The sequence below is a fragment of the Neofelis nebulosa genome, chromosome X, assembly GCF_028018385.1.
Source record: "Neofelis nebulosa isolate mNeoNeb1 chromosome X, mNeoNeb1.pri, whole genome shotgun sequence".
Lineage (NCBI taxonomy): Eukaryota > Metazoa > Chordata > Mammalia > Carnivora > Felidae > Neofelis > Neofelis nebulosa.
The window spans coordinates 39937706-39965701 of NC_080800.1; the positions used below are offsets into that span (position 1 = coordinate 39937706).

General features: G+C 41.1%; 1 protein-coding gene across 8 annotated transcripts in view; it reads left to right on the forward strand.

Moving 5' to 3' along the window:
- KDM6A (lysine demethylase 6A) overlaps positions 1–5061 on the forward strand; it is a 208043-nt gene extending 202982 nt beyond the window's left edge. For all 8 annotated transcript variants that reach the window (XM_058712764.1, XM_058712765.1, XM_058712767.1 and 5 more), the window contains 3 exons: positions 1–127; positions 2852–3022; positions 4174–5061. In XM_058712764.1, the coding sequence (XP_058568747.1) occupies positions 1–127; positions 2852–3022; positions 4174–4203 (328 nt within the window). In that variant the 3' untranslated portion in view covers positions 4204–5061. The remainder of the gene's footprint in view (positions 128–2851; positions 3023–4173) is intronic.
- Positions 5062–27996: the final 22935 nt, after the last annotated feature.

Below are 27996 nucleotides of genomic sequence, written 5' to 3' on the forward strand. Positions count from 1 at the left end.
GTATTGTCTTCTGAGAACTCTGAAGCAATGTCAGACATTGAGGGAAGCTCTCATTGCTGCAGGAAAAGAGATTATATGGCATGGGCGGACAAAAGAAGAGCCTGCGCATTACTGTAGCATTTGTGAGGTAAGTAACCGATGTTATCCACAGTTGTTTTGTAAAGCCTCTTACCTCTCTACTTTCGGTTTCTCTCGAGTGACTTTTCTTTAAAATGTATGTATACCCATTTGTCCTGCAGCTTACTACTGAATTTGACATTGTGTTCAATCTTGTTATTTTATAAAGCCTCTTACCTCCCTACTTTTGGATTCTCTTTAGTTACTTTTATTTGAAATGTGTTTATGCTCTTCTGTCCTGCAGCTTCCTGCAATTGACGTTGTGTTCAGGCTTGTTATTTTCTTGTTACTTAGCTATTTTATTAAAATTGAATCTCAGGACATACTGTTTCGGTAACAATGAATTAATTCTAAAAGTAATCTACTACAGTGTCCTCTGTCTGAGGGATATTTTAACAAATGATGATCATCAAGAAGTTTAGTCTTGAGGTTTTAAACTGGGAATAATCCAGATGTATGCAGAAGACAGGAAAGTGGATGTAGCTTGGTACAGCTCCGGGCAGATCACTGTTCGCTCTAGTGTAATTCCTAAGACATTGGTCAATCTCCTGTGGCCAAGGCTGGCAAGAGAAGCAGAAACCAATATTGATGTGGTACCTGTTCTGAAGGAGCTTACATTCTACTCGGAGAAGACCAGTTATAAACAACTAATTGTACATGAGCCTGTGGTGAATGTGAGGTTGGTCTTACTGACTTACGATAACACTGGGGGGGAGGGTGACCTAATTTTCCCTCCTGGTATCGGTATAAGAGTTCACAAAAGTATTAAAGTTTGAGTCCATCCTTCAAGGATGAGTGAGTATGACTTCGGTGGGCTAAAAAATGGTGAGAATTAGAGGTAGAGTGAATGTTATTATGAGGCGCACGACTTGGGAAATGGAATGGCTTATTCAGAAAAGGGTTAAGTCGTCCAGTGTGGCTGGCACACAGGCAGTGCAAATTCTACTTAAGAGTCTAGGTGGTAGGAAGCTTTGCTGAGCATCAGCAACGGTGGGTATGTGTTTCAAAGAGAAATGTGATTGGAGAGAATGGAGATAGGAAGCTATGTTACAGGGGTCTTAGTTAAGAGTTGTTATCCTAAGGCCTTCCCTAGATTGTAGTGCGAATATTAAAGAAGGAGAGGAATTCAAGAATATTTAGAGAGTAAAATCCACAAGACAACTCATCAAATGGCAGAAGTGAGGGACAGGTTGAAGAATGCTTACAAATTTTCTAGTTCGGATCATGAGGTTCACGTTGTTGTTCATTGATAGTAATGGTAAAATGGTGGGTGAATACTGAGATTTTAGTGAACACACTGTTCAAAGAAGACATGAGGTCATGAGCGTATTCTCATTGAATAAATTCATTGAATTTGATTGTATAAATTCAAGGATTTGCCAAAGCCAAGGGTATTAGTGATCCATTTCAAACCTTGAAATTCTGTATTCTGACACTGACGTTTATTTGAAATGGTTGAATCCATCAGCAATTCTGATGTTGTATAACTGGCCAAAGTTAAATCTTTGGGAGATCATGGGCACCCGGGTGGCTCAGTTAAGCATCCGGCTCTTGATTTGGGTTCAGGTCCTGATCTCAGAGTCATGAGTTCGAGCCCCACATCAGGCTATGCACTGGGCGTGGAGCCTGCTTAAGAGTCTCAATCTTCCCCTCCCTCTACTTCTCTCCCACTCGCTTGCTCATGCTCTCTCTCAAAAGTCTTTGGGAGATCAGATAGGTGTGTTATGCCTTAAAAAAAAAAAAAAAAAAAAAAAAAAAAAAAAAAAAAGTGTATACGCTTTTCAGAATTTGAGAATGACTCCTATCCCTAACTGTTCTTTCTTATCCCCCCTGAACCTTAGCAATTCATCAGTCTTTCTGTAAAAGGTAGAGGTTATTATTTCTAAAATCATCCGATACTCATGAGCACACTTTTTGCTTGTACTCCTGTTCCCTCACATGAGGCTTATAACTGAATACTCACCGTCACTGACCTCTTCAGTTTCCTCATCTGTAAAATCAGATTATATTTATTCACCACGTAGGTTTTGAGGTTTGTGTGAGCAGTGTGGTATGTTCTGGAGGTACAAAAGTGAGTAAAGCATAGTCTTCATCTGAGGAGCTCAGTCTGTGGGAGAAGACAGTACTCCGTGATGAGTACCGACAAGTAAATGGAAAATAACAATCACTTTCTTCTGGTTGTATGCCAGTGTTTTGGATTCAAAACAAAAATAGGCTGACCTTGATCAGCCTTTGAACTAGGCTTTTGCCAGTGGTTGTAACGAGTGTGTCATTCTCTGAGATCGTTCCCCTACATGTGCAGTGCCACCCATGTCTTTGGGTTTGGTGCAGAATATACCTGGCTCTCTTAAAGATTCTCAGACATGACCATGTTTGTCTTAGTACCTATTCTTTTTTTAATTTAATGTTTATTTATTTTTGAGAGAGGAAGAGCGTGCGAGTAGGGGAAGGGCAGAGAGAGAGAGAGACAGAGAATCCAAAGCAGGCTCAGGCTCTGAGCTGTCAGCACAGAGCCCAATGCGGGGCTCCAACCCACGGACCGCGAGATCATGACCTGAGCCGAAGTTGGGTGCTTAACCGACTGAGCCACCCAGGCGCCCCTTAGTACCTACTCTTAACCAGAGATCACTGTCCACAATTCCACGTAAAGCAGAATTCTGTGGTTATACCAAAACAGTACAATAAATAAATACCATGATCTCCACTGAATGCTTTTTCTCTTGCATAAAAATAGGTGGAGGTTTTTGATCTGCTCTTTGTCACTAATGAGAGCAATTCTCGAAAGACCTACATAGTGCATTGCCAAGATTGTGCACGAAAAACCAGCGGAAACCTGGAAAATTTTGTGGTGCTAGAACAGTATAAAATGGAGGACCTGATGCAAGTCTATGACCAATTTACATTAGTAAGTGAAATGAACATGTGAGTACATACTTAGCTGGATAGGGAAGCGGCAGTGTTTGTTCTGCCACCTGAAAAGTAGGAGGTAATGGAATATTTAAGTTTTCCTTTTGCTTGTTGGATACTGCATGAGGAAACAGTCATATCATTCCTTCCAAGTATTTATTCCTATGAACTTGGCGTGTTTCATTTTCACTTTTCTTCCTGGGTGAGTCCAAGGCTGAATAATGTCACAGTAATGACATTTTAAAATCTTTCTTTGCTTTTAGAACACTGTCATAGCCTTTGTGTCATTTGATTTCGGTTGATAAAATGTGTACATAGGTTGTTAGTGTCCACAAAATGAATCCGTAAGTGTGGTCTTAAATAGACTTGGGCTTTTACAGCTAATTATATTTATTTAAAGTTTTGTCGTTACCAGAACTATTAACCTCCTGGGAATATTTGATGGAGCTTAACTTCCTGGTACGTTACATAACCTTATGAAATTCAAGTATACTTACAAGTTTTACACAGTTTTTACTGTTAACCAGCAGATGCTTAGGGGGAAGCTTTTTACTCTAGCGTATCAATAGTTTCATGAATAGAAACACAGATATAATTTACGAATTGTTGACTTCCTCCAGTACTTTTCTCTTAGTGAGAAAAGTTTGATCAGTGATCAGAAACTGAATTACTGAAATGTAGCTCCCATTTTCACTTAAAAGGTCTTCAAGATCGCTTGAAGAAGAAGACAATGCTCTGGAATTATGTTCAGCAAAATATATGATCTCGTTGAGATAGGTTCTGAAGCGAGCCACTGATGAAATTATAATCCGTGAAATCACTTTCCACAAGCCTTTTTTGTTTTGTTTGTTTGGAAGCAGTCTAAAATACGGGCATCCTAATAACTTATCCTAAGAGGTTTTGACTGATTGGCGAAGTACAGAAAAAGGTGGGTGCGCTGAGTAGAGCAGTGGTCTCAAACCCTTAGGAAAATTGCCCAGGTGGGAGAAAGGTAAGGGAAGTTATTCTTTGACATTGTGTAGCAGGCCCTTGAACTTTCTTGAGAACCCTTACTTCGCCTACCTTCCGAGGCCGACTGTGCCTGTAGCCTTGAGCTAGGGAACACCGTTCACAGTGCGAATACCAAAGTAACGTCCCTTTTATTTTCAGGCTCCTCCATTACCATCCTCCTCATCTTGATAGTGTTCCATGGACGTTACATGAGACCTTTTCTGCTATTCAGGAAGTAACTCAGTTCTGCACCACTGGTTTTTGTAGCTATCTCGTAAGGCTGCTGGCTGAAAACTGTGTCTATGCAACCTTCCCAGTGCGGAGTGTCACCCAACTGGACAGGGGAGAGCACTGCTCCTACTCCGGGACTCTCCTGAAGCTGATCAGCTGTACTTCAGAGAAAAAAGAATAATAAATTCCATGTTTTGTATATATCTGACAAAACTGGCAAAATCATACAGACTACTGACTTGAAAACGACCTCTTTTATATTTCTCTATTTCTGGGCTGACGAATTGGTTTTCATCTATCTTTTCCCCTTCAGAATTTTCCTTGGGAAAAAAAAAAAAAAATAACTAGCCTAGCTGGTCATTTCTTTGTAAGGTAGTTAGCAATTTTAAGTCTTTCTTTGGTCAACTTTTTTTTAATGTGAAAAGTTAGGTAAGGAACTTTTTTACTGCTTTTATGTTTTTTCTGTCTTGTTTTGAAACCATGACGGTTATTACACTTTTGGTTCCTAAATAAAAATGTTTAAAAAATTAACAGCCAAGTCACAAAGATAATGGATTGCACATAGACTAAGGAATAAACTTCAGATTTGTGATTTTTGTTTCTAATCTTGATGTAAATTTACACTATTTATAAATACATATTTATTGCTTGAAAATATTTGTGAATGGAATGCTGTTATTTTTTCCAGATTTACCTGCCATTGAAATTTTAAGGAGTTCTGTAATTTCAAACACTACTCCTATTACATTTTCTATGTGTAAATAAAACTGCTTAGCATTGTACAGAAACTTTTATTAAAATTGTTTAATGTTTAAAGAGTTTTCTATTGTTTGAGTTTTAAAAAGACTTTATGTACAGTGCCCAGTTTTTGTTCATTTTTCAAATCTGATTATATATATTTTATATATACTTCTGTATGTATATATAATATATATAGAAATCTGGATATATATGTATAAAGATTTAGAACTTAAATTTTTCTCGTTTTAAGTTTCACATCTATGGTAGATTTTTGAGGTGTCTACTGTAAAGTATTGCTTACAAAAGTATGATTATTTTTAAAGAAATATATATGGTATGTATCTTCAAGACCCAAAATGTCAGACTGGTTTATTGTGAAGTTGCAAATTACTGCAATGACAGACCAATAAACACTTGTGGCCAAAACATAGTATAATAGTAGAAAAGAAATAGTGATTGAACTTCAGATTTTAAAGGGAATGTGACGTGGGTTTGATAAATCTTGTACATCACTAAGTAGAGTTTTATATGGAAAAAAGGTTCAGATAAGGGCTCTATTTTAGAATGCAAATAAATTAAAAGAGACTTATTTTTTAATGTTAGGCAGTTTTAAATTTCATGCTTTCCTGCTTGCATGACGTGTTTGGGGTGGTGGGGGGAGAGTCTACAAATCCACATCACTGGTAAAAATATAGCCAGCTATATTACCATCAACAGGTCCCTTCTAATGGACAACAATAGGATTTCGTTTTATAACAATGGCACCTTGCATTTGGCACATACTCTCTTTTTATCAGATTTTTCCGGGAAGCTTTAGTGAAGAAGCATAGAGAATGCTATAAATGAAGTTCTATTTATGACTAAAGAGAATTTATAATCCTATCTGGGGAAATGCCGTGCTGATTGCATTAATCAAGTATTCTTGTTCAGATAGTTTTGGAGTATGTTGTCCTCCTGGAAACAGTTCGAAGGCTTGAAAGCATGGAGATATTTTATTTAATTAGTTAATTTAGTAAATATTGAATATCTACTAGCAGCAATCATCTCTTATTTATAATTTCAGAAGGAAATAATTACAAATCTATTTTAGTTAAGGAGCAAGAGTGCTTGTCTAAGGGCTGCTTAGGATGTGTAACCACTAGTATTTTTGAAGTAACTCAAGGCCGACATTTCTGTAAATAAAAGTTGCAAGCCACTATCCAGAAGCAAAGGTTCTAAGAATGCTAAAGCTATGCCCTAAATGCTACTTAAACAGTTCTAGTTTATCTTGCTGACACGGTGTCTTATTTTCTCTGGTTTTATCAAGATACTTTATTGCCGAGATGAATATACGCTGTCTGACATTTAGGAATACTTTAGTGCTGTTTCATCGATACACACGTGGAAGTTCTATGTCAAAAATAACACTTGCCCAGCTTAGTCCTTAGTCTTTGAATGGGTCAGAGCATAGGAGAGAGAAATCAAATGTATCGTTACTCTGAAGTATAAACTAGATAGACAGAGTCTTGTGTAAACTGCTTTCTTTTCATCAATTGAATATCCTTTATTATAATTTATATTTTTCACATTTCAGAAGATATAGAGGAATTTTTTTTCTTGTTACTGCTCTGTGTATAGGTAAATCCCATTAAAAGCACACTTTATCCAGATGCCTTAATAATGAAATAAGTTTGCATCGTAATGCACACACATTGTTTAGAGAAAGAAGCTGACTACAAAATGTACAAAAAAGCAGATGTTGACCCAGATAGTGGGAACTGAATCATATTCTCTCACTGTCACCAGTTAAATAGGAAATCGTACACCATCGGTAGAGCAGTTCAACTTGCTTTACCTATTTATATGTTAAATCGATTAAAAAAAAATTGGCTTCTTCATTTTGAAATAAGAGCTCAGGTTTTAAAAGTAGTAAATTAACAGAACCTTCACATTTTCAACTCAAATGTAAGATCGCATGATGCTATGAATTTAACTTAAATGAAGTGTCTGCTTCTCAGAACCTAGTCGTTAAATCTTTATTGTCATGTATATTTTCATTTAGTATTACTCACTTAGCATCTCCTAAAAAGCAAACCTAAGATGTAATCCCCGTCCTCTGCCCTCCACACACACATCTATATGGGAGACACATGTAATCTATCAGGCAAACCCTAGAAGAGGTGACAAGAAGGGTGAGTAATATTGGGGCCTGCATTTCAGTGGGGTTTACATCATCACACCCTCCTGAGCCAAGAGGGTTTGGGAACTTTGGCTAAGGAGTGAGAGGAGTGCTAACAGACAACTGGAAAGGGCAGGAAAGCTCCGAGATGTTGGAAAGCTGCCTCTGCCATGAGAGGTGTTGACGCTTTGCCCTGTAGTTAATACGGGACCGTCCATGAGATTTAAACAAAAAAACAGCACTGGATTTGCTGTCGTCTTCCTACCTGCTTTGACACACTCCGTCTAATCCTGTACATTGCTGCCGGAGGGATATCTCCAAAGCAGAGAAATCCAAGGAAGAGAGGATTTGGATTTGAACTTGGGATGTTGTAAGGTTGGGAATAAGAGCACAGATGGGGAAGACCGAAAGTAAATAGGAAATCACCGAAGGGTGGTTCTAGAGGCAGAAGATCATGAACTACTTGCAGGGCATCTAAGTAGTTGGAATTAGGAGAGGCCTGGACTGGAACCGTATATCTGCTGTTCGTTGAGGTGGTGCTCAGAACCAGAAGAGAGAAGATTACCCGGGAACTGGTGAGGAGAGGTAGACCAGATACCGCCAAGGAATGTCAGCGTATGAGAGAACGGGGGATTGCAAAGGAGAAGAAAGCTAAACCGCCCGAGCGGTGGTAGACCAACTGGAGCTTTTGAAAAATAACCACACCATACTGCAAAGATGAGAGTGAAAGGGATTTTTTTTTCCGGGTTGGCAGATGGTGACACTTGCCAGAGCGCCCTCAGTGGAGCAAGCACCTAAATTGCCGTGGATGGAAAAAGGTATTGAATTTGGAGGTTGATGGACTTGTCCATTTGGTCTTTCCAGGAGCCCTCAGTTTGAGATTATATTGGTCTCTGGTGAACAGCAAACAGATCACCGATTTTACATATTTTGTGTCATTGTCTTGGAGTGCTTTGCACAGTCATAGCGTTGTACATATATATCGTGAAGCAACCCGTGTAGTGTTTTGTTTTTGAAAGGAAGACCTACTTTTTTAGTTGGACGGGGAAATAAGGATGGTATTTCGTTTAAATTTTTTTCAACGTTTATTTCGAGACAGCGAGGGAGGGGCAGAGAGAAGGAGAAAGAATCCCAGGCAGCCTCCGACACAGGGCTCAAGCTCACGAACTGTGAGATCCTGACCTGAGCTGAAATCAAGAGTCAGACGCTTACCCGACTGAACCACCCAGGGACCCCAAGGAGGGTAATTTTTTAGCGTGGCCTACAGATGCCTATCATTTACTGACTACTTGTGTATTCTTTTTAGTCCTCACGGTGACCCTCTGAGTTAGGTACTCTTGTATCCCCATCTTACAGATAAGTAAACTGAGAGCTCCCATAACTTTCCCCAAGGTTTGTGGTCATTAAGTGTTCCAACTGTGGTAGTGATCCGACTCCAGAGAAGTGCTCGCTATTTATTCTACCTCCCACTGCAGAGAACTAGGAATCGCTGAGCGCTTACTCTGTAGTCCTACTTAAAAGAGACTTTTCATTTTGAGTATTTAACAAGAGAAAGATGTCTTTGAATGTGGTAACCTGTAATCGGGCCAACCGTTCCTTTTGTAGGCCAAACCAGAATGCTTTTGAGATCAAAAAGGGGCACAATTGCTAATTCTTGGGACAGGGCAGTAGCCATAAATTGGGCTCCCCTGGCAAGCTGGGATGTATGGCATAGTGTTTAAGCCGGTCTTCAGAAGAAGCATTTGGGAGTAGTCTTCCCAACGTCCTACTCCTAGATTTTTGCACTCTTAAAAAGGAAGCATGGATTTATGCTGCACTAGGACCCACGGTGGTGGTTGCAAAAGACACGTTATCAGGGAGAAGACACAAGCAATGGATTTTAGGAAATGGAAATGATAGAGGAGAGGGGCGGTCCCGTTAAGTCTTAGTGATGTCTACTGAGTGGTTCCATCCTAAAGTCAAATAATGGCACTTCAGGAAACTGTGACAAGAAAATGTATAAATAGAATATTTTCGGTATAATGATGGGTAGGCATTTTTTCTATACACGATCTACCATTTAGCAGTCTATTTTAGGTGAGAATCTGATTTAACATATCCAACACATGATTTTCAAGTGTGCCAACCTCAGATTAAAGGTATGGTTGGCACAAGGTAATAACCTGAACCACACGTACTCCCCCAAATGTGCAAATACAACACCTGTTGAGTGTAAGGGGAGAGAAAGGAGGAGAAAGCAAACACTGATTTTGTAGGCGTATGTAGTTAATTGTAGCTAAGCATTCTTTAGCGCTCCACGTTGTGTGGAATAATACATTTGGCAGAGTGAAAAGTAGCGGAGAATGTTATCTTTAGAAAACTTGATATATGTGATCTAAATGTCATTATCTTTCATTAAATGTATTCGGATGCAAATTTTGAGATGTGTGCACATGGAAAGGATTCTATGTCTAATAAATGGAAGTCAGTACTCAACTCTATGATCAACAAGATTTTCTGGGTTAAGGTACTGAAAATAATTGGTGGGAGGGGGGGAAGTTCAAAAAGATATGCAATTCTGATGCATCAGAAATTTCAGTAAAAAGGAAAAACTAGGAAGTGCCAAAGATTGGGCAATACACGTGTCTACAAAACCTGGGTAGCTTTTTGTCTTTAGGTTTATTTATTTTGAGACAGCTTGAGTAGGGGGAGGGGCAGGGCCGGGCGGAATCTCGAGCAGGCTCCACACCATCGGCGCAGAGCCCAACGCAGGGCTGGAACTCAACGATCTGTGAGATTATGACCTGAGCCGAAACCAAGAGTGGGACTGAGCCACCCAGGCACCCCAAACCTGGGTAGTTTTTAAATCTTGATCAACCTACAAATTATCCCGCCATAAATCATTCTAAATCAGATGGGGCTTGTAGTCCATGAATTAGAATTCCTCTGTAAGACTCGGTTCCTCCAGATAAGGCCGGTCTCCTCAAAAGTTTCACGAGTAAGAACCCAAGGAGCTGTGTGTGAGCAGTGGGTAATCTGCTAGTGAACACTGAAGTGCGATGCTGGAACTTTAGGCTTGCTTCAGGCTCCATCTAGCCCCCTCCCTCCCTCCCTCCCTCCCTTTATTTCGACTTAACTTTATTTTCAAACTCTACAGCATTTACATAGTCTTGTTCCCATCCCTTTAAGCACCTTCAAATTGTCTCCACTCACCACCTGTAGGTAACCATTCTTAATTCATCAGCTCCTATCTTCTGTGTTTCTTTTCCCAGAAGTAAATAAATTGGTATGTAGAGTCTTACCTCCCTCCTTGTATACCCAAGATGTAGCAGGATGTGTACATATTTTGGCACCTTGACTTTTCTCCACTGAATAGATCTTAAAAAATCATTATCAATTCATGGGGATCCATTGTTTGTATGTATCATCTCCCAACGATGAGATATTTGGGGAGTGTTTCCAATCTTTTGCTATTTCAAATAATGTCTCAGTGACTTTATGCATATGTGGTTTTGTATTTGTGGAGGTATATATCTTCAGAGTAAAATGGTAGATTACTGAGCCACAAGTTAAGTGCATATAGTCTTGCTTGATGTTGCCCTCCATAGCTCTTCTGTGTTGCACTCACCCTGGAGATGCACGAACAAGACTATTTCTCCTACGGCCTTGCCAACAGACTGTATTGTGGAGCATTTGGAAGTTTTGCAAATACAGTAGGTGAAAATGGAGTCGTGGCAGAGTTAATTTGCATTTCTTTAATGACTAAGGTTGAGCAATTTTCCATTTTATTTTATTTAAGGGCTATTTGCCTAGTTTTAAAAACCTGATTTTTTTTTTTTTTTTTTGAGATATGGTTATTACCTACAGTAAGCTGAACAGATCTTGAATGTACAGTTTGGTGAGTTTTGGCAAACGTGTCCATTATACCCCAGTCAAGAATAACGCACTGTCGTTACCCTAGAAAGTTCTCTTGTGTCCTTTTCCATTCCGTCCTCTTCCTCCCTTGCTGCTGCCCCGGACCCCGGGCAACCACTTTTCTGATTTCTATCCCCATAGATGAATTTTACTGTCTTTAAACTTCATAAAAATGGAAGTGTGCAAGAGGTATTTTTTTATTTGACTTGTTTCACTGAACATGTTTTTGAAATCCATCCGTGTTGACGAGTGTATCAGTAGTTCCTTCTTTTTTATTGTTGAGTGGCATTTTATTGTATGAATGTAACACAGTGTATTTAACCATTCTGCTGATCGGCATTTGGGTTGTTTCCACGTCCTCAGAGACACTTATTGTCGCTAGTTCAGCTGTTCTAGTTGGTGTGTGGTATCTGATTGCAGTTATAATTTGCATTTCTGTGATGACCAATGTTGAGTGTCTTTGCATGTGTATAGTGACCATCCGTAGATCTGTTATGAAGAGATAAAATTTTGCTCTTTTTAAATTGGGTTGTCTTTTCGTTATTGATTCGTGGAGGTTTCCTTGTGTGATCTGCTTAGAAGGCATTTGTCAGATATTCGTACTACAAATATTTTTCCCAACCTGTGATTTGCCTTTTCAATTTTCTTAATGGTGTCTTGATGAGTAGACGTTCTGAATTTTGATAGAGTCCGAGTGTACCAATTTTTGTATGTTTAGTGTTTTCTGTGTGCTGTCTGGGAAATCTTTGCCCAACCTTGGTCTCAAAGACACTCCTATGTTTTCTACTAGGGGTAGGGGCCTTGTAGTTTTACATTTAGGTCTGTAAATCATCTCAACTTAGTGTTTGTATTCTCTGAAGTCTTTCAGCCAGGGAGTGTACGTTTTCCAATTTTGTTATTCTTTCTCCAAGTGGGTTTGGCTATTCTAGATCTTTGGCATTTCTAGATTAATTTTAGAATTAGCTTGCCATTTGCTACCAGAAAGCCCTGTTGGAATTTTGACTGAGATTACATTGAATCCGGAGATCAATTTGTGGAGAGTTGACATCTTGGTAGTACTGAGCTTTCTGGCCCATGAAAAAGGCCTATTTCGCCATTGATTCAGATCTGTATTTTCTCTCACTGTTTTGTAGTTTTTGGTAAACAGGCCTTCACAGCCCTAAGTATTTGATATGTTTGATGCTATTGTGCATTGTATATTTTAAAAATTTTAAGGTCAAAATTTTTCGTGTGACTAGCATGGTTGTGTCCTGCCTAACTTGCTAGGCTCATTTATTAGTCCTAGTAGCTTTCTGTAGATTCCTTGGGATTTTCCGCATAAATAATTTATGTGATCTGTGAATAAAGACAGTTTTCCTGCTTCCTTCCCAACGGCTACCCATGCCTTGTTTTTTTTTCTTTTTCTATCCTTTTTGCACTGGCTTGAACCTCCAGTACAATTGAAGTGGTCAGAACAGATGCCTGTTCCCAGTTTTAGGAGAAAGTCGGTATGATGTTAACTGAAGGTTTTTCATAGATGGATGTTCCTGTCCCTTTCTGTTACTAGTTTGCTGAAATTTTTAAAATCAGGGATGTATGTTGAATCTTACACTCCTGAGATAAAGCCCACTTGTTCATGAGGTTGGATTACCTTATGTATTGTGGGATTATACGTTGTTGCCAAAAGGTTGCCGAGAATTTTTGCATCTGTGTTCATGAGGTCTTATTATCAGAGTAATATTGGCCTCAGAGAATGGGTTGGGAAGTATTCTCTCTCTTCAGTTTTCTCAAAGAGTTTGTGTCGAATTGGTATTATTTCTTCCTAAAAATGTGTGATGGAATTCATCAGTAAGGCCACGTGGGCCTGGAAGTTTTGGGGTTTTGGGGGGAAAGTTTTTAGCTACACAGTCAATTTCTTTAATATATATAGGCTGCTCAGATGATCTATTTTGTCTGGAGCGAGCTTTGGTAGTTTGTATCTTTCAAGTCATTTATCCTTTTAACATGTGTGAAACCTGTAGTTCTGTGTCATTCCTGATATTAGTGAATTGGGTCTCCCCACCCTTATCGCTCTGGCCAAAGGTTTACAAATATTTTTGATCTTCTCAAATAGCCAGTTTGTGATTTCATTGATGTTCCCTATTGTATTTCTGGTTTTTGCCATTGTTTCTCTCTCATCTTTATTATTTTTCTTCCTTCTGCTTCCTTCGGGCTTCTTTAGCTGCTTTCCTTCTCGTTTCTTTAGGTGGAAGCCGAGGTCACTGATTTGAGACATTTTCTAGTATAGGCGTTTAGTCCTATAAATTTCCATCCAGTGGATGCTTTCGCTATGTGTGTAGGCCCCCCCACCCCCCAAGACCAGCCTCAGGCTTGCTGATTCACTATCAAGAGTCACAGGGCTTAGAAACTGTTTTATGCATGGTTACAGTTTATTACAGTGAAAGATACAGATTAAAATCACCAAAGAGAAAAGGCACATAGGGAGAAGTATAGGGGGAAACCAGGCTCAAGCTTCCAGGTGTCCCCTCCCAGTGGAGTTTCACGAGACATGCTGAATTCTTCGGGCAACAATACGTGACAGGCGAAGTGTTGCCAACCAGGGCGGCTCCAGGATTTTTATTGGGAGTTAGCACCTGCATGAGCAACCTCAGCTAGTCAAGACTCCAGACCTCTTAGAGCAGATGCAGGTGTTCACTATAAATCACATCAGCAGCATAAACTATCTGGTCAAAGTGGAACAGAATGGCCAAAGAACTCAGACATACAAAAATACTCTTAACAAGACAGAACATTCCAAGGCTCAGTTTTTAGTTCCCAGGAAGTAGCCAAGAGGTTTTCTTGGTAATGTGCGGGATTTGATCAACCCAGGCCTACTGACTTAACCTTTTCCTGTATAAGGTGCCTTCGATACACTTGGATAGAATATATTTTCATCTTCATTCATTTCAAAATACTTTCCGATTTCCCCTTTGGTTTCTTCTTTCATACAGGGTTTTGTTTTGGGGTTTTTTGTGTTTTTTTTTTAAGTGTATTCTTCCCACTGTTTGGAGCGTTTCAAGATATTTTTCTTGTTAGTTTCTAATTTAATTCCATTGTAACCGGAGACTATGTTGTGTGTGTCTTGAATCCTTTTAACCTTACTGAGTCTGTTTTAGGGTCAGGACTGTGGCCCTTGGTAAATGAGTTACGTGCGCTTGAAGAGAATGTGTACTCTGCCGTCGAATGGGATGTTCTGTGACAGGACAAGTGTTATTCGAGTCTATTTCTATACTGACTTTCTCTCTGGTGGTTCTTCTATCCATTACCGAGAGAGTGGTGCTGATCTCTACAACCAAAATTGTGGATTTGTCTGTTTTTCCGTGCATTTCTCTCGGATTTTACTTCACGTATTCTGATGAATTGGCCCCTTTATTATAATGAGATGACTCTCTTCATTCCTGGTAATATTCTTTGTTCGGCAATCTATTTTGATATTAATGTAGCCACTCCAGCTTTTTTTTTTTTTTTTTTTTTTTTTTTTTGAGAGAGAGAGAAAGCATGAATGGAAGAGGGGCAGAGAGGGAGGGGGAGAGAGAATCCCAAGCAGGCTCCCCACTCTTAGCATGGAGCCCAGTGCAGGGCTCAAACTCACTAACCATGAGATCATGACCTGAGCCGAAGTCGGCAGCTCAACCCACTGAGCCAGCTTTTCTTCGTTAGGGTTAGAATGCTGTAATTTTTTATTCTTTCACTTTTAACCTTTATATAAGGTTTCGGTAACATACTGTTTAATGTTGCCTTTTTATCAGTTTGATAATCTCTGTCCTTTACCTGGAGTAGGTATTACTTTCCTATTGCTGCTATAACAAAGTAGGACAGATGTACTGGCTTAAAACAACACACATTTATTATCTTATGCCTCTGTAGGTCAGGAGTCTGGTATGAGTTCCCCAGATTAAATCAAAGTGTCGGCAGACTGCATTCCTTTCTGGAGGCCCTAGGGGGAAAATCCTTTTCCTGCTCGTTTGGGTAGCTGACAAAATTCAGTTCCTTGTGGTTGTAGGACCGAGGTTCCCATTTTCTTGCTGGCTGTAAACCTGAAAGCTGTTTCCAGCTTCTAGAATTTGCTGCATTCCTTGCCTCCTGGCCCCCTTCCTCCGTCTTCAGAGCTGGCAATGACAGGTTGAGTCCTTACGTCACGTTTCTCTTGCCACGTCTCTCTTTTTCTTTCTCGTCTCGCTGACGCAGCCAGGAAAGCTTCTCTGCTTTTAAGGACTCTGACATTGGGCTCATCTGGACGGTCCAGGATAATGTTCTGTCTCAAATCCATGCCCTTAATCACCTCTGCAAAGTCCCTTTCGCCATGTAAGATAATATATTCAAAGGGTCTAGGGTGGGGGTATCTTGGGCGGGGAGAGCCATTCTTCTGCTTACCAAGGGTTGTCTAGACCATTTTATTTAGTTATGCTCCGTGGTTCGGTTTAAATCCACCACCTTGCTCTTTATTTTTCATTTGTACCAGCTGTGTTCTGTTCTCTTTTTCTGTCTTCAGACTGAATGTTTTTTATGATTCTATTTTATCCTTTGTTGGTTTATTATAGCTCTGTGTTGTGTGTGTGTGTGTGTGTGTGTGTGCTTTGTTTTTTTTTTTTTTCTAGAGAGACAGAGACAGAGGGAGAAAGAGAATCTCAAACAGGCTCCACACTTAGCACAGAGCCCAGCGTGAGGTGCAGTCCCACAACCCCAAGATCATGACCTGAGCCGAAATCACGCGTCCAATGCTCAACTCACTGAGCCACCTAGGCGCCCCTTTGTTGTTTTTTATAGTTGCTTTAGGGTTTGTGTTATATATCTTATCATGGTCTACCTTCACATGACATCACACTCGTTTACATATATTGTAGTTTTAATGACCTACTATTTTTGTCATATATTTTCGATCTACATATATTGTAAACATCATATACATTGTTATAAGTTTTCTCTGGCTGCTTTAATTTTTTTCCCCCTGGTTTTAAGCAATGTGATTGTGAATATCTTGGTATAATTTTCTTTTTGTATCTTTGGCTTGGCGTTCTTTGAGTATCCGAAATCTGTGGAATTACAGTTTTCATCAAATTTGGAAAATTTTGGCCATTATTTCTTCAAGTATTGTTTTTTGAATTCCAATTGTGAATATGTTAGGCTGCTTGAAATTGTCCCATAGCTCACTGATCATCTGTTGAATTAAAAAAAATTTTTTTAATGTGTATTTATTTTTGAGAGAGAGAGAACGAGTGGGTGAAGGGCAGAGAGAGAGACAGAAGCAGGCCCTGTGCTGACAGCAGAGAACCCAATGTGGGGCTTGAACTCAACAAACCACGAGATCATGACCCGAACCAAAGTTGGATGGTTAGCCAACTGAGCCACCCAGGCACCCCTAAAATTTCTTTATTTCTGGGTTTCGTATTCGATTGATTTTATTGTTCTGTCTTTGATTTCAGTAAACTTCAGTTCCACAGTGTCTAATTTGCTCTTAATCGCCTCTAATATTTTTGTTTTCATCTCAGACATTGTAATTCTTATCTCTAGAAGTTTGATATGGACCTCGTTGGTATCCTCCTGCTTTCCTCTCCCTGCTTGAACACAGGAAACACAGTTTAATAACTCTTTCAATGTCTTTGTCTACTCATTCTGTTACCTGTATCACTTCTAGGTTTATTCTGATCGATTTTTCTTTTAATTGTGGGTCATGTTTTCCTGTTTCTTTGCATGCCTGTTAATGGAAAATGGAGTTTTCCGTTAGTTTTCCATAGTTGAAAATGGAGTTTTCTCTTCCACTGCATTTTAGAAGCAATATTGTTTGACATGTAAAGGCTATTGATTTTTGTTGTTGTTTTTGTATTGTTACCATGCTAAACTTAATATCTGTATTAGTTTTAGCATTGATTCTCTAGAGTTTTTCAGTATCTTATCAACAATATAGTTTTACCTCCTCCCTTCCTATTTTTATGCCTCTAATCGTTTTATTTGATTGTACTGGCTAATACCTCCATATGCTGCTAAATATTCACACTCTTCTTTCAAACCTCATATAGACAGCTGACCTCAACTTGCACAAGCTAGGTTTATTTTTAAGGCCTCAGAATGATGTTAAATTAGGGGACTGTCTGGTGGCCAACCAAGTGTCTTTTCAAAGTGGGGTTAAATTGAGAGAATCCAGAATCTAAAAGTGGATTGTCCTCAGACTGTCTACCGATGCATTCTGAAAATTCAAGTGGTGCGATTCAACATGTATGGGTAAATGCGTGTTCTGACCCACTTTGTTCTAAGCCTCTTAGTTTCCCATTAAGATCTTTCTGAGGCCTATTCTGCAGTTACTGGGTGGAGTTGTCTGTAAATACCGACTAGGTTGGGTTGGTTGTTAGTATTATTCAGATCTTCCACAACTTTGGAGATTCTGTCTACTTGCTCCATTGATTACAGAGAGAGGGATGTTCACGTTTCCAAGTATAACTGAATTTTCTCCATTTTTCCTTTAAGTTCTATTGTGTTTTGTTTCAGGCCTTTTGGGGCTCTATATTTAGGTACACAAATGTTGAGGATGCTTAATTGGAGAATTGGTCTTGTATCATTATGTAATGTTCCTTTTAGTTGCTGATAATGTTCCTTGTTCTGAAATCTACTCTGCATGATATTAACATGGCTACTCCAATTTTTTTTTTCATCATTGCTGTCTGTGTGTGTGTGTGTGTGTGTGTGTGTATAGCAGGTATTCATTTCTCAGGCCAGGAAAGGCATGCACAAGAAATACAGCTTTTTTCCTGTAATTTCTATCTAGAGTCCCCATTCACTGACTGACAGAGACGATGACAGTCAATTCAAGGTTTGAACCCCTCCGCAGTGTGACATCTGAGTTCTGCATGGGGCTTATGTGGCACCAAGTCTTAGGGGAAGGGGAGTCTCTCTAAGTGTAAGCATCTGCCAATATGTCTCATTTTCTCCCTTGTCTCCTGTCCTTGGACTTGTTCTTCATCCCGGACACCAGGCCTCTGTTGCCAGCTCCCAGGGGCCCATCCACACAGCTCTCAGCTCCATGAAGACAACTTCTGGGACTCTCTGTGCTGCGCTGGCATGTGGCAAGACTGGAGGGCTGCCTTGGGCATGTCCTCCTTGAGTCCCCCACGCCTCTCCCCTGCCCTATCTCCTTCCCTCCTCTAGCGCGGCCACAATGCAGTCGGATTTGAGGTGGGAGAAATACTCGTTTTTAGTAACTTTTTATTTCAATGTTACATAATATTATTTTGATATTATTTTCAACATATAGAAAAGTTGGAGGATTAGAACAAAGTTCTTTATTCAGATTCACTAATTGCCTATACTTTGCCACGGTTTCTTTCTCATTTTCTCTCTCGGCGGGTACGTGTGTGGGAGGTGTAGTATTTATTGTGTATATGTGAATCATTTGAAACTAAGCCAAAAAAAAAAAAAAACCAGAATAAACCAACGAAATAAAAAAAAAAATAGGTTCTTTAAAACGTCAGCAAAGTTGATGAGCCTTTAGACTGATCAAGAAAAAAGAGAGAAGACACAAATGATCAAAATCAGGGATAAAAGAGCATTCCACTGACCTTACAAAAATTAAAAGGATCGTCAGAGAATGTTATTAACAACTTTATGCCAACAAATTAAACAACTTAGGTTTCCTAGGTACAAATTACCAGAATGAACTCAAGAAGAGGTAGAATCCAATCATAGGAATGTACTCAAAAGAAATTAAAATATGGGTCTACACAAAGACTTGTACACAAATATTTATAGTAGCATTATTCATGATAGCCAAAAAGTGGAAGCAACCAAAGTCCACCAACTAATGAACGGATAAATCAAAGTGGTAGATCTATACAATCGAATCGTATTTGACCGTAAAAAGGTATGAGAATGTACCTTGGAAACATTATACTAAGTATAAGAAGCCAGTCACAAAAGATCTCGTATTGTATGAGTCCATTTATATAAAATGCCCCAAATAGGCAAATACATAGAGACAGAAAGTAGATTAGTGATAGCCTAGATCAGGGGGAAGATTGGGAGGGAGGGTAAAGGCTACAAGGTTCAGGGTTTCTTTTGGAGGTGATGCAGACATTCTAAAATTGATCATGGTAATGGTTGCACACCTCTGTGAATATACTAAATTGTCCACCTCAGACTGGTTAATTTTATGGCTTGTGAATTATATCTCAATAAAGCTCTTACCGAAGAGAAGGAATAGAAAAGCTAAATAGACCTATAACAAGTAAAGAGATTAAATAGTCATTAAAATACTGCCCACAAAGGAAAGTATTGTTCCAGATGGCTTCACTGGTGAATTTTCTCAAATATTTAAAGAAGAAATAATGTCATTCTTTCACAAACTCTTTCATGCAATAAAAAAAAAAAAAAAAAAAAAAGGAGCGGGACACTTGTCAACTAATTCTATGAGAACAGTATTACCCGAACACTGGGGCCCCTGGGTGGCTCAGTTGCTTAAGTGACTGACTCTTGATTTCAGCTCAGGTCATGATCTCCTCATGATCATGAGTTCAAGCCCTGTGTCAGGCTCTGTGTTGGGTGTGGAACCTGCTTATGATTCTCTCTCTCCCTCTCCCTCTGTCCCTCCCCCGCTCTCACTCTTTACCTCCCTCCCTCTCACTCTGTCAAAAAAAATTGTTTTTTACCCTAACACCAAAGCCAAACAAAGATATCACAAAAAAGGAAGATCAGAGACCAATATCCCATGAATATAGATGCATTTTTTTTTACTTTTTTAAAGTTTATTTATTTATTTTGAGAGAGAGAGAGAGCACGCAAGTGGGGAAGGGGCAGAGAGAGAGAGAGAGAGAGAGAGAGTGAGAGAGAGAATCCCAAGCAGGCTCCGCTCCACCAATGCAGAGTCCAATGCAGGGCTCAAACTCATGAACCTTGAAACTCATGACCTGAGCTCAGGTCGGATGCTTGACCAACTGAGCCACCCAGGGACCCCACATGCAAAAATTTTAAAGAAAATATTAGCAAACTGAATCCAACAACGTACAAAAAGGAGTATGTATGCATTATGGCCAAGTGAGATTTATCCCAGGAATGCAAAGTTAGTTTAGCCTCCAAAAATCTAATGTAATATATCTTATTAATAGAAGAAAAAAAAAACAGGGGCGCCTGGGTGGCGCAGTCGGTTAAGCGTCCGACTTCAGCCAGGTCACGATCTCGCGGTCCGTGAGTTCGAGCCCCGCGTCAGGCTCTGGGCTGATGGCTCGGAGCCTGGAGCCTGTTTCCGATTCTGTGTCTCCCTCTCTCTCTGCCCCTCCCCCGTTCATGCTCTGTCTCTCTCTGTCCCAAAAATAAATAAAAAACGTTGAAAAAAAAATTTAAAAAAAAAAAAAGAAGAAAAAAAAAACAAAAAAAAAAAACAAAAAAAAAAAAACCAAAGAACAAACCACAGGATCATCTCAGTAGAGTTAGCATCTGACAGACGACCATACACGAAAAGAAGTTATCTCAACAAACTTGGATAGAAGGAAATATTCCTCAACCTGATAAAAGGCATCTATGAAAAACCCACAGCAACCATCACACTTAATGATGAAAGAGTGAATGGTTTCCCCAAATCAGGGAAAAGACAAGTACGTCCACTGTCATCACTTTTATTCCATAATTATAGTTAAGATTTGGGTCACTTCAGTAAGGCAAGAAAAAGAAAATCACCCAGTAGGCATCAAAATTTTTTTTTTTAATTAAAAAATATTTATTTTTGAAAGAGAGAGAGAGGGAGAGAGCAGGGGCGGGGGCAGAAAAAAGAGAGGGACAGAGGATCTGAAGTGGGTCTCTGCACCGACAGCAACCAGCCCAATGTCGGGCTCGAACCCATGAACTGTGAGATCATGACCTGGGCCAAAGTTGGACACTCAACTGACTGAGCCACTTAGGCGTCCCCCAGCAGGCTTTTTTTTTTTTTAAGTGTTGGTTTATTTTTGACAGAGAGAGAGAGTGCATGTGTGTGTGCATGCATGCAACCTGGGGAGGGGCAGAGAGAGAGGATCTGAAGTAGGCTCTGCACTGTCCATGGTGGAGAACCGGATGCAGGGCTTGAACTCACGAACCAACAGATCATGACCTGAGCCAAGGTTGGACGCAACGCAGGCACCACCAGGCTTTTTTAAGAATAAGAGTGTAAGGTTTTTTTTGTCTGTGCCCATTGCCATTTCTGGGTTTCCAGCCTCTACATTACGTAGTCTAGGATAACCTGAGGCAAAAGCAAAACCCAGGGAACTCATGGCCGTGTCATTATGTCCCTCGGCTTCTAGCTGATCAACTAGCTACCTTTTCTCTACCTTTTAAAGTCATCTAATGTTTGCTTTTCTATACAACATTCGCAGTTTCTGTCTTTACTCAGCGGGAGGAAATAGAAAGGAGTGCATTTTTCCATCTTGGTCTGTAACCGCAAGACTGGACTGTTTATCTTTTATTAAAATCTTTATTTTGGAATAATTTTAGATTTTTCAGAAAAGTTGCAGAAGTACAGATGGTTCTTTTATACCCTTCACCCAGTTCCAGTTTTCCCTAATGTTAACATCTTACATAACTGTGGTACCTTTTTAAAACTGAGAAATTAACGTCAGGACAATTCTAACAACCCCAGACTCTTGAGATTTCACCAGTTTTTCCACTAATATCCTTTCGCTGTCCTAGGATCCCATCCAAGATACTACGTTATACTTAGTCATCATGTCTCTTTAGTCTCTTCCGACCTGCGACAATTTTCCAGTCTTTCCTTTGTTTTTTTTTGTTTTTTGTTTTTTGTTTTTTGTTTTTTTATGACCTTAAACCTTTGGAACCTGTTGTGAGGCTCTAAACAGATAAGAAGCTGGCTACATAAAGAACCACCAGGGAAAGCAAACTAGGTAGTTTGGGGCCAGCGGTGGGAGGAAAACTTTTCTCGGTCTACCCTTTGGTTGCATGCCTTTTGAATTTTGTATTCTCAATAACCATGAAGATGCTGTTTGTGTTACCAAAATCGTTGATAAAAATATGGAGGCTTGGCAACTCTTAAATCTGCAGGCCAGCAGGCGAGACACCCAGGAAGAGTTGTAATTTGTGCACTTGGCTGGCAGAATTCCTTCTTGCTTGGGGAGGTCAATCTTTGTTCTCCTAAGACCTTCCACTAATCAGCTGAGCTTTACTCGCATTATGGAGGTCTACTCACATTCATCTACTCACAGTCCGTCAACTTAAATGTTAATCTCATCCAAGAAACAGCCTCACAGAAAACATCCAGGGACGCCTGGGTGGCTCAGTTGGTGAAGCATCTGATTTTGGCCCAGGTCATGATCTCACGGTTCATGAGTTCGAGCCCTGCGTCAGGTGAGCTGGAGCCCCACTAAGGGCAAGCCCTGCTTCTCTCTCATTCTCTCTCTCTCTCAAGAAAGAAAGAAGAAAAGAAAACAAAACATCGGGAACTATGTTTGACCAAGTATCTGGACACCGTGGCCCAGCCAAGGTGACGCATAAAATTAACCACCACACTGCTTATTTAAAAAAATTTACATTACTTATTAAAATATACTTTTGAAGAGTACTGGTCAGGTATTTTATAGACTCTCTCAATTTGAACTTACCCGATGTTTTCTCATAATTAGATTTGAATAATAGGCCTTGGGGAAGAACAACACTACAGAGGTAAAATGTCGTTTTCACCATGTCATGGTGGGGGCCATGATATCGCATAACTTGCTCACTGGCAATTTTGACCTTAATCATTTGGTTAAGGCGGTGTCCACTTGTGTTTTCTACTGTAAAGTTACTGTTTTCTCTTTCCATACTCTATTCATTCCGGGTGAGTCACTAAGTCCAGACCATACTCAAGAGGAGGGAATTAATCCCCGCTTCCTAGAGGAGATAGTACCGATTTGGTGTATCACTTGGAATTCTTCTGTAAGGAATAGTTTGTCCCTTCTCCCCCATTTACTTATTTATTTAGTCATTTATAGTGCTATTAACCCATGAATATTTATCTTACTTTTGGAGTTATAAATCAACACCATTGTTATTTAATTTTTTTTAAATTTTTTTAATGTTTATTTTTGAGAGAGAGAGAGCACGAGCGGGGGAGGGGCAGAGAGAGAGAGAGGGAGACAGAATCTAAAGCAGGCTCCAAGCCCTGAACTGTCAGCACAGAGCCCGACGCGGGGCTCGAACCCGTGAACCTCGAGATCAGGACCTGAGCTGAAGTCCGAGGCTTAACCCACTAAGCCACCCGGGGGAGTGGGGGGGGCATTGTTATTTAATTTTTGATCAAGTTGTTCCAGCTTTGGCCGTTGGGAGCCCATTCAAGTTGACTCTTGTGTACTTTGGACAGGCCCTCTTGCATTTTTTTCAGCACTTCCGAATTTTTCGGCCCCACAAAATGCTCCAGGTTCATCTTGTATTTCCTCTGCCCTACACTCCTAAGAGCCCTTATTCCTTTTACTGAAGAATGGTGTTAGAAACCAAGATCTGGGTGATGGGTGTGCTCACTGCTACTGGGATGTCACTGTTTCTAGGCCCTCTAAAAGGACAGAACTAGAAAATATACGTATGTGTGCGAATACATGTATACGCATATATCCATAATTCTCTATCTGCATCATATATTAAAGTAAACATGAGCTCACTCACATAAAAAAGATACGAGGAAATTGATGCGAAAAATTAAAATCATGCCTTGCCATCCCAGTCTTCTAGAAGGTTTTCATCTGTAACAAAAATAAATCCGACATAATTACATGCCTACACACACACACACACACACACGAGTTCATTCTGGTATCCGCGACTTGAATCCAACACCACAGAGTTCAATTTCGCTTCCTGCCCTCCCTCTCTGTTTGTTTGTAACTACTTACTCTGATATCACTGGCTCCTGTTATCTACAGTTTATTTACTTGTTTGTTCGGTGCCATAATCCATGCAAAATAGTTTCAGAATTACTATCCTATAGCCCTATGAGAAAACAAACAAACAAACAAACAAACAAACTAGAATACAGTATTATGTATCGTTCTTTTTGTAGCCTTTGAGTGTCTAATTAAAACACTGTTCTCCAAAGTTGCTTTGGTCAGCTCCTTTATTTTATTTTTCCGGTGTTATTGAGAAACAAGTGACACCCACCAGGGTTTGATTCACATGTTGTGGAAAAGATTAGGTTCAGCTAACATCCGTCTTCCAATATAGATGCAATAAAAAGAAAAGAAAGAAGAAAACAAATGTTCTCCTTGTGATGAGAACTCTTGCGCCTTTTATCCCGACCCCTCGGTGACATTTTGTCACACATTTTAATACAGTTTGATTCACTGGTCACAGCCTGCATTGCATCCATTCCGGGCCCCCCTGACACCTTTGTTGATTAAAAAAAGAAAAAAAAAAAAAAGCGTGTATACAGTCAAGTTCACTCTGTATGGGTAGAGTCATGTATCCACCACCTTGGGACAGTTCAATCGCCCTAAAATTTTTCCTTTCTTTTCTCCCCACTCCGCCATTCCACTCGCAGGCCAGGGCCATTTTGAAGGGCTGGTTTCCAGGTCCGAGGAAACCGTAACACTCACCCCCTGAAACTGCTGCGACAACTGGGGTTCAAGAGAACAGAAAAATGTAATTTCTTCTTTCTGGCTGCCCTCTAGAGTCCGAATAAGAAGCCTGCAACAACTCCCAGAAGAAAAGAAAAGAAGGTCTATAACCTTCCGTTGGACCTTTATCTTTTTTTTTTTTTTAATTTTAAAAAATTTTTTTTTTAATGTTTATTTATTTTTGAGACAGAGAGAGACAAAGCATGAATGGGGGAGGGCCAGGGAGAGGGAGACACAGAATCTGAAACAGGCTCCAGGCTCTGAGCTGTCAGCACAAAGCCTGATGCGGGGCTTGAACTCATGGAGTGCGAAATCATGACCTGAGCCGAAGTCGGCCGCTTAACCAACTGAGCCACCCAGGCGCCCCTGGACCTTTATCTTTTTTATATACTATATTACACTTGTTTACGTAGCAAATAGCTCGAGGGGCTCCTGGGGGGCTCAGTCAGTTGGACATCCGACTCTTGATTTCAGCTCAGGTCGTGATCTTACAGTTCGTGAGTTCAAGCCCTGCATCAGGCTCTGTGCTGAGCAGATTGCTTGAGATTCTCTCTCCTTCTCTCCCTCTCTCTCTGCCCCTCCTACATGCTCTCTGTCTTTCTCTCTCAAAAAAAGTAGCAAATGGCTTGCTACTCATGCTGTCTGGTGGGGAAGAAATCTTTTAAAAAATTTTTTAAAAATATTTATTTATTTTTGAGAGAGAGAGAGAGAGAGAGAGGCAGAGAGAGAAGGAGACACAGAATCCGAAGCAGGCTCCAGGCTCTGAGCCGTCAGCACAGAGCCCGACGCAGGGCTCGAACCTACACACTGCGAGATCATGACCTGAGCTGAACTCGGATGCTCAACCGACTGAGCCACCCAGGCGCCCCGGGGAAGAAATCTCTTAATATTAAGAACATGGCCTCGTGACTTAATCTCCAAGAAGCCCTGTGAGAGACCAGAGAGGCCATCTATACTTTTGAATATAGACTTTGCAACTAGCAATCAAATAGGTATATCATTTTTCTTTCTTTTTTCTTGTCTTTCTTTTTTTCCTTTTGACAGAGGGAGAGAGGGCGCAAGTGAGCGAGGGGCAGAGAGAGAGAGAAAAAGAGAGAAACAGGGCTCACTCTGGGGCTCGTGTTCACCAAAAGTAGAGCTCAAGCACCTGATGTGGGACTTAAACTCCCAAATTGTGAGACCATGACCTGAGCCAAAGTCAGATGCTTAACGACTGAGCCACCCCGGCGCCCCGGTATATCAGTTTCTTATAGGCCACCGAATTCGGCCAAGAACATTTCATTTGGTATTTGTGCGTTTCTAGTTATCGGTGAGATTCGTTTGTCTTTCTTTCTTTCTTTCTCCCCTTTTGCTATCTTTGAGCAGGTTTTGGTGTCGGGAGTTTGCTCCTTTTGAGATCCGCATTGACATTCGAATTCCGTAGAGGTGACAAACTGGATGTGGGTAGCAACCCCAGTTTGGTCTGCTCCTGGAGCTGATAGCTGGGGGTAAGTGAGGTGGTGATCTTCGCGAGAGTCGTAGCAGGGAGAAGCTGGATGGAACTTTCCCCTAGGTGGACGGGTTATGCCTCGGAACCCAGGGTGGGAGAGCCCCAGGGAGGGCATTCGAATGAGGCAGTTACTGGAAAACTTTCAGGCCACTGAGCCAGGGGATTCAAGGCTGGGGGTAGGGGGGACTGATATTGGATCCCCTCAGATGAGTTGGATGATCTGGGCTTGCAAGAGACCACCGGGAGCTATCCCCTTTTGCTATCTTTCTCCCCTTTCTTTCTCCCCTTTTGCTATCTTTGAGCAGGTTTTGGTGTCGGGAGTTTGCTCCTTTTGAGATCCGCATTGACATTCGAATTCCGTAGAGGTGACAAACTGGATGTGGGTAGCAACCCCAGTTTGGTCTGCTCCTGGAGCTGATAGCTGGGGGTAAGTGAGGTGGTGATCTTCGCGAGAGTCGTAGCAGGGAGAAGCTGGATGGAACTTTCCCCTAGGTGGACGGGTTATGCCTCGGAACCCAGGGTGGGAGAGCCCCAGGGAGGGCATTCGAATGAGGCAGTTACTGGAAAACTTTCAGGCCACTGAGCCAGGGGATTCAAGGCTGGGGGTAGGGGGGACTGATATTGGATCCCCTCAGATGAGTTGGATGATCTGGGCTTGCAAGAGACCACCGGGAGCTAAAAGGGGGGCGGGGGCGGGGACTGTGACTGTTCCCATGCCTGAGTTTGGGGAGGTGTGGGGAGGCCTGAAAGCAGGAAGGTTTTTCTCCTGGGGCTTCAGTGGGGGAACTGGTAACCTGCCCGTTGCTATGGGGAGCTCCTGAAGGGCGAGACCACTTTGTCTTCCAACTCTTTGCGGCCTACCTCCCTTGTACTTTTGTAACTGCACCCCAGCCCTAAGTTGAATGAACTCCTCTGAGGGGGGTCCAAGAAAGGGATCAATCACGAGGGATCAATCCCAACACGAGGGATCAATCCCAATCACGAGGGATCAATCACAACAAGGCCGACACACGTCCCTTAAAATTTGTTCCAGGTAACCGCTCGAGTCAGAAACTATGAACACGGGAAGGGTCTCGTGTAGTGCGAAATATCTTCCGAGTCCGTGTGTTTGCTTCTTTGCTCCATTCAGTCGCTCATTGGAAGAAAAGAATGGCCATTATTGAGATACAGGCTGACAGCCCGCGAACTCAAGCAGAAGAAACACTTCAAAGCACAGAGCTCGACGCAGGGATGGAAACCACAAGGAGCTCGTCACGAGTCGGAGTGAATGAATGTATGCGTGAGTTTCTTTAGTGTTTACGCAAGAGGAGAACTAGTGGATCGTCAGGTAGGTGTATCACCATCTTCATCAGAATATGCTAAGCCATCTTCCAAAGAGTTGGTATGAGTTTGCGTATCCATTATCAGTCACGAGTTACCTTTAGCTGCGCATCCTCCCCGATATTTGATATTTTCAGACTTATACACGTTTGCCAATATGATATGTGTGTAGCGGTATATCGTCATGGGACTCATTTGTATTCCCTCTTTAACAATGAGGTTGGGGGCGCCTGGGTGGCGCAGTCGGTTAAGCGTCCGACTTCGGCCAGGTCACGATCTCGCGGTCCGTGAGTTCGAGCCCCGCGTCGGGCTCAGGGCTGATGGCTCGGAGCCTGGAGCCTGTTTCCGATTCTGTGTCTCCCTCTCTCTCTGCCCCCCGCCCCCGTTCATGCTCTGTCTCTCTCTGTCCCAAAAATGAATAAAAAACGTTGAAAACAATGAGGTTGACCAATTTAAAAAGTTTTTTAATGTTTTTATTTTTGAGAGAGAGAGAGAGACAGAGCGTGAGCAGGGGAGGGCAGAGACAGAGAGGGAGACACAGAACCCGAAGCAGGCTCCAGGTTCCGAGCCGTCAG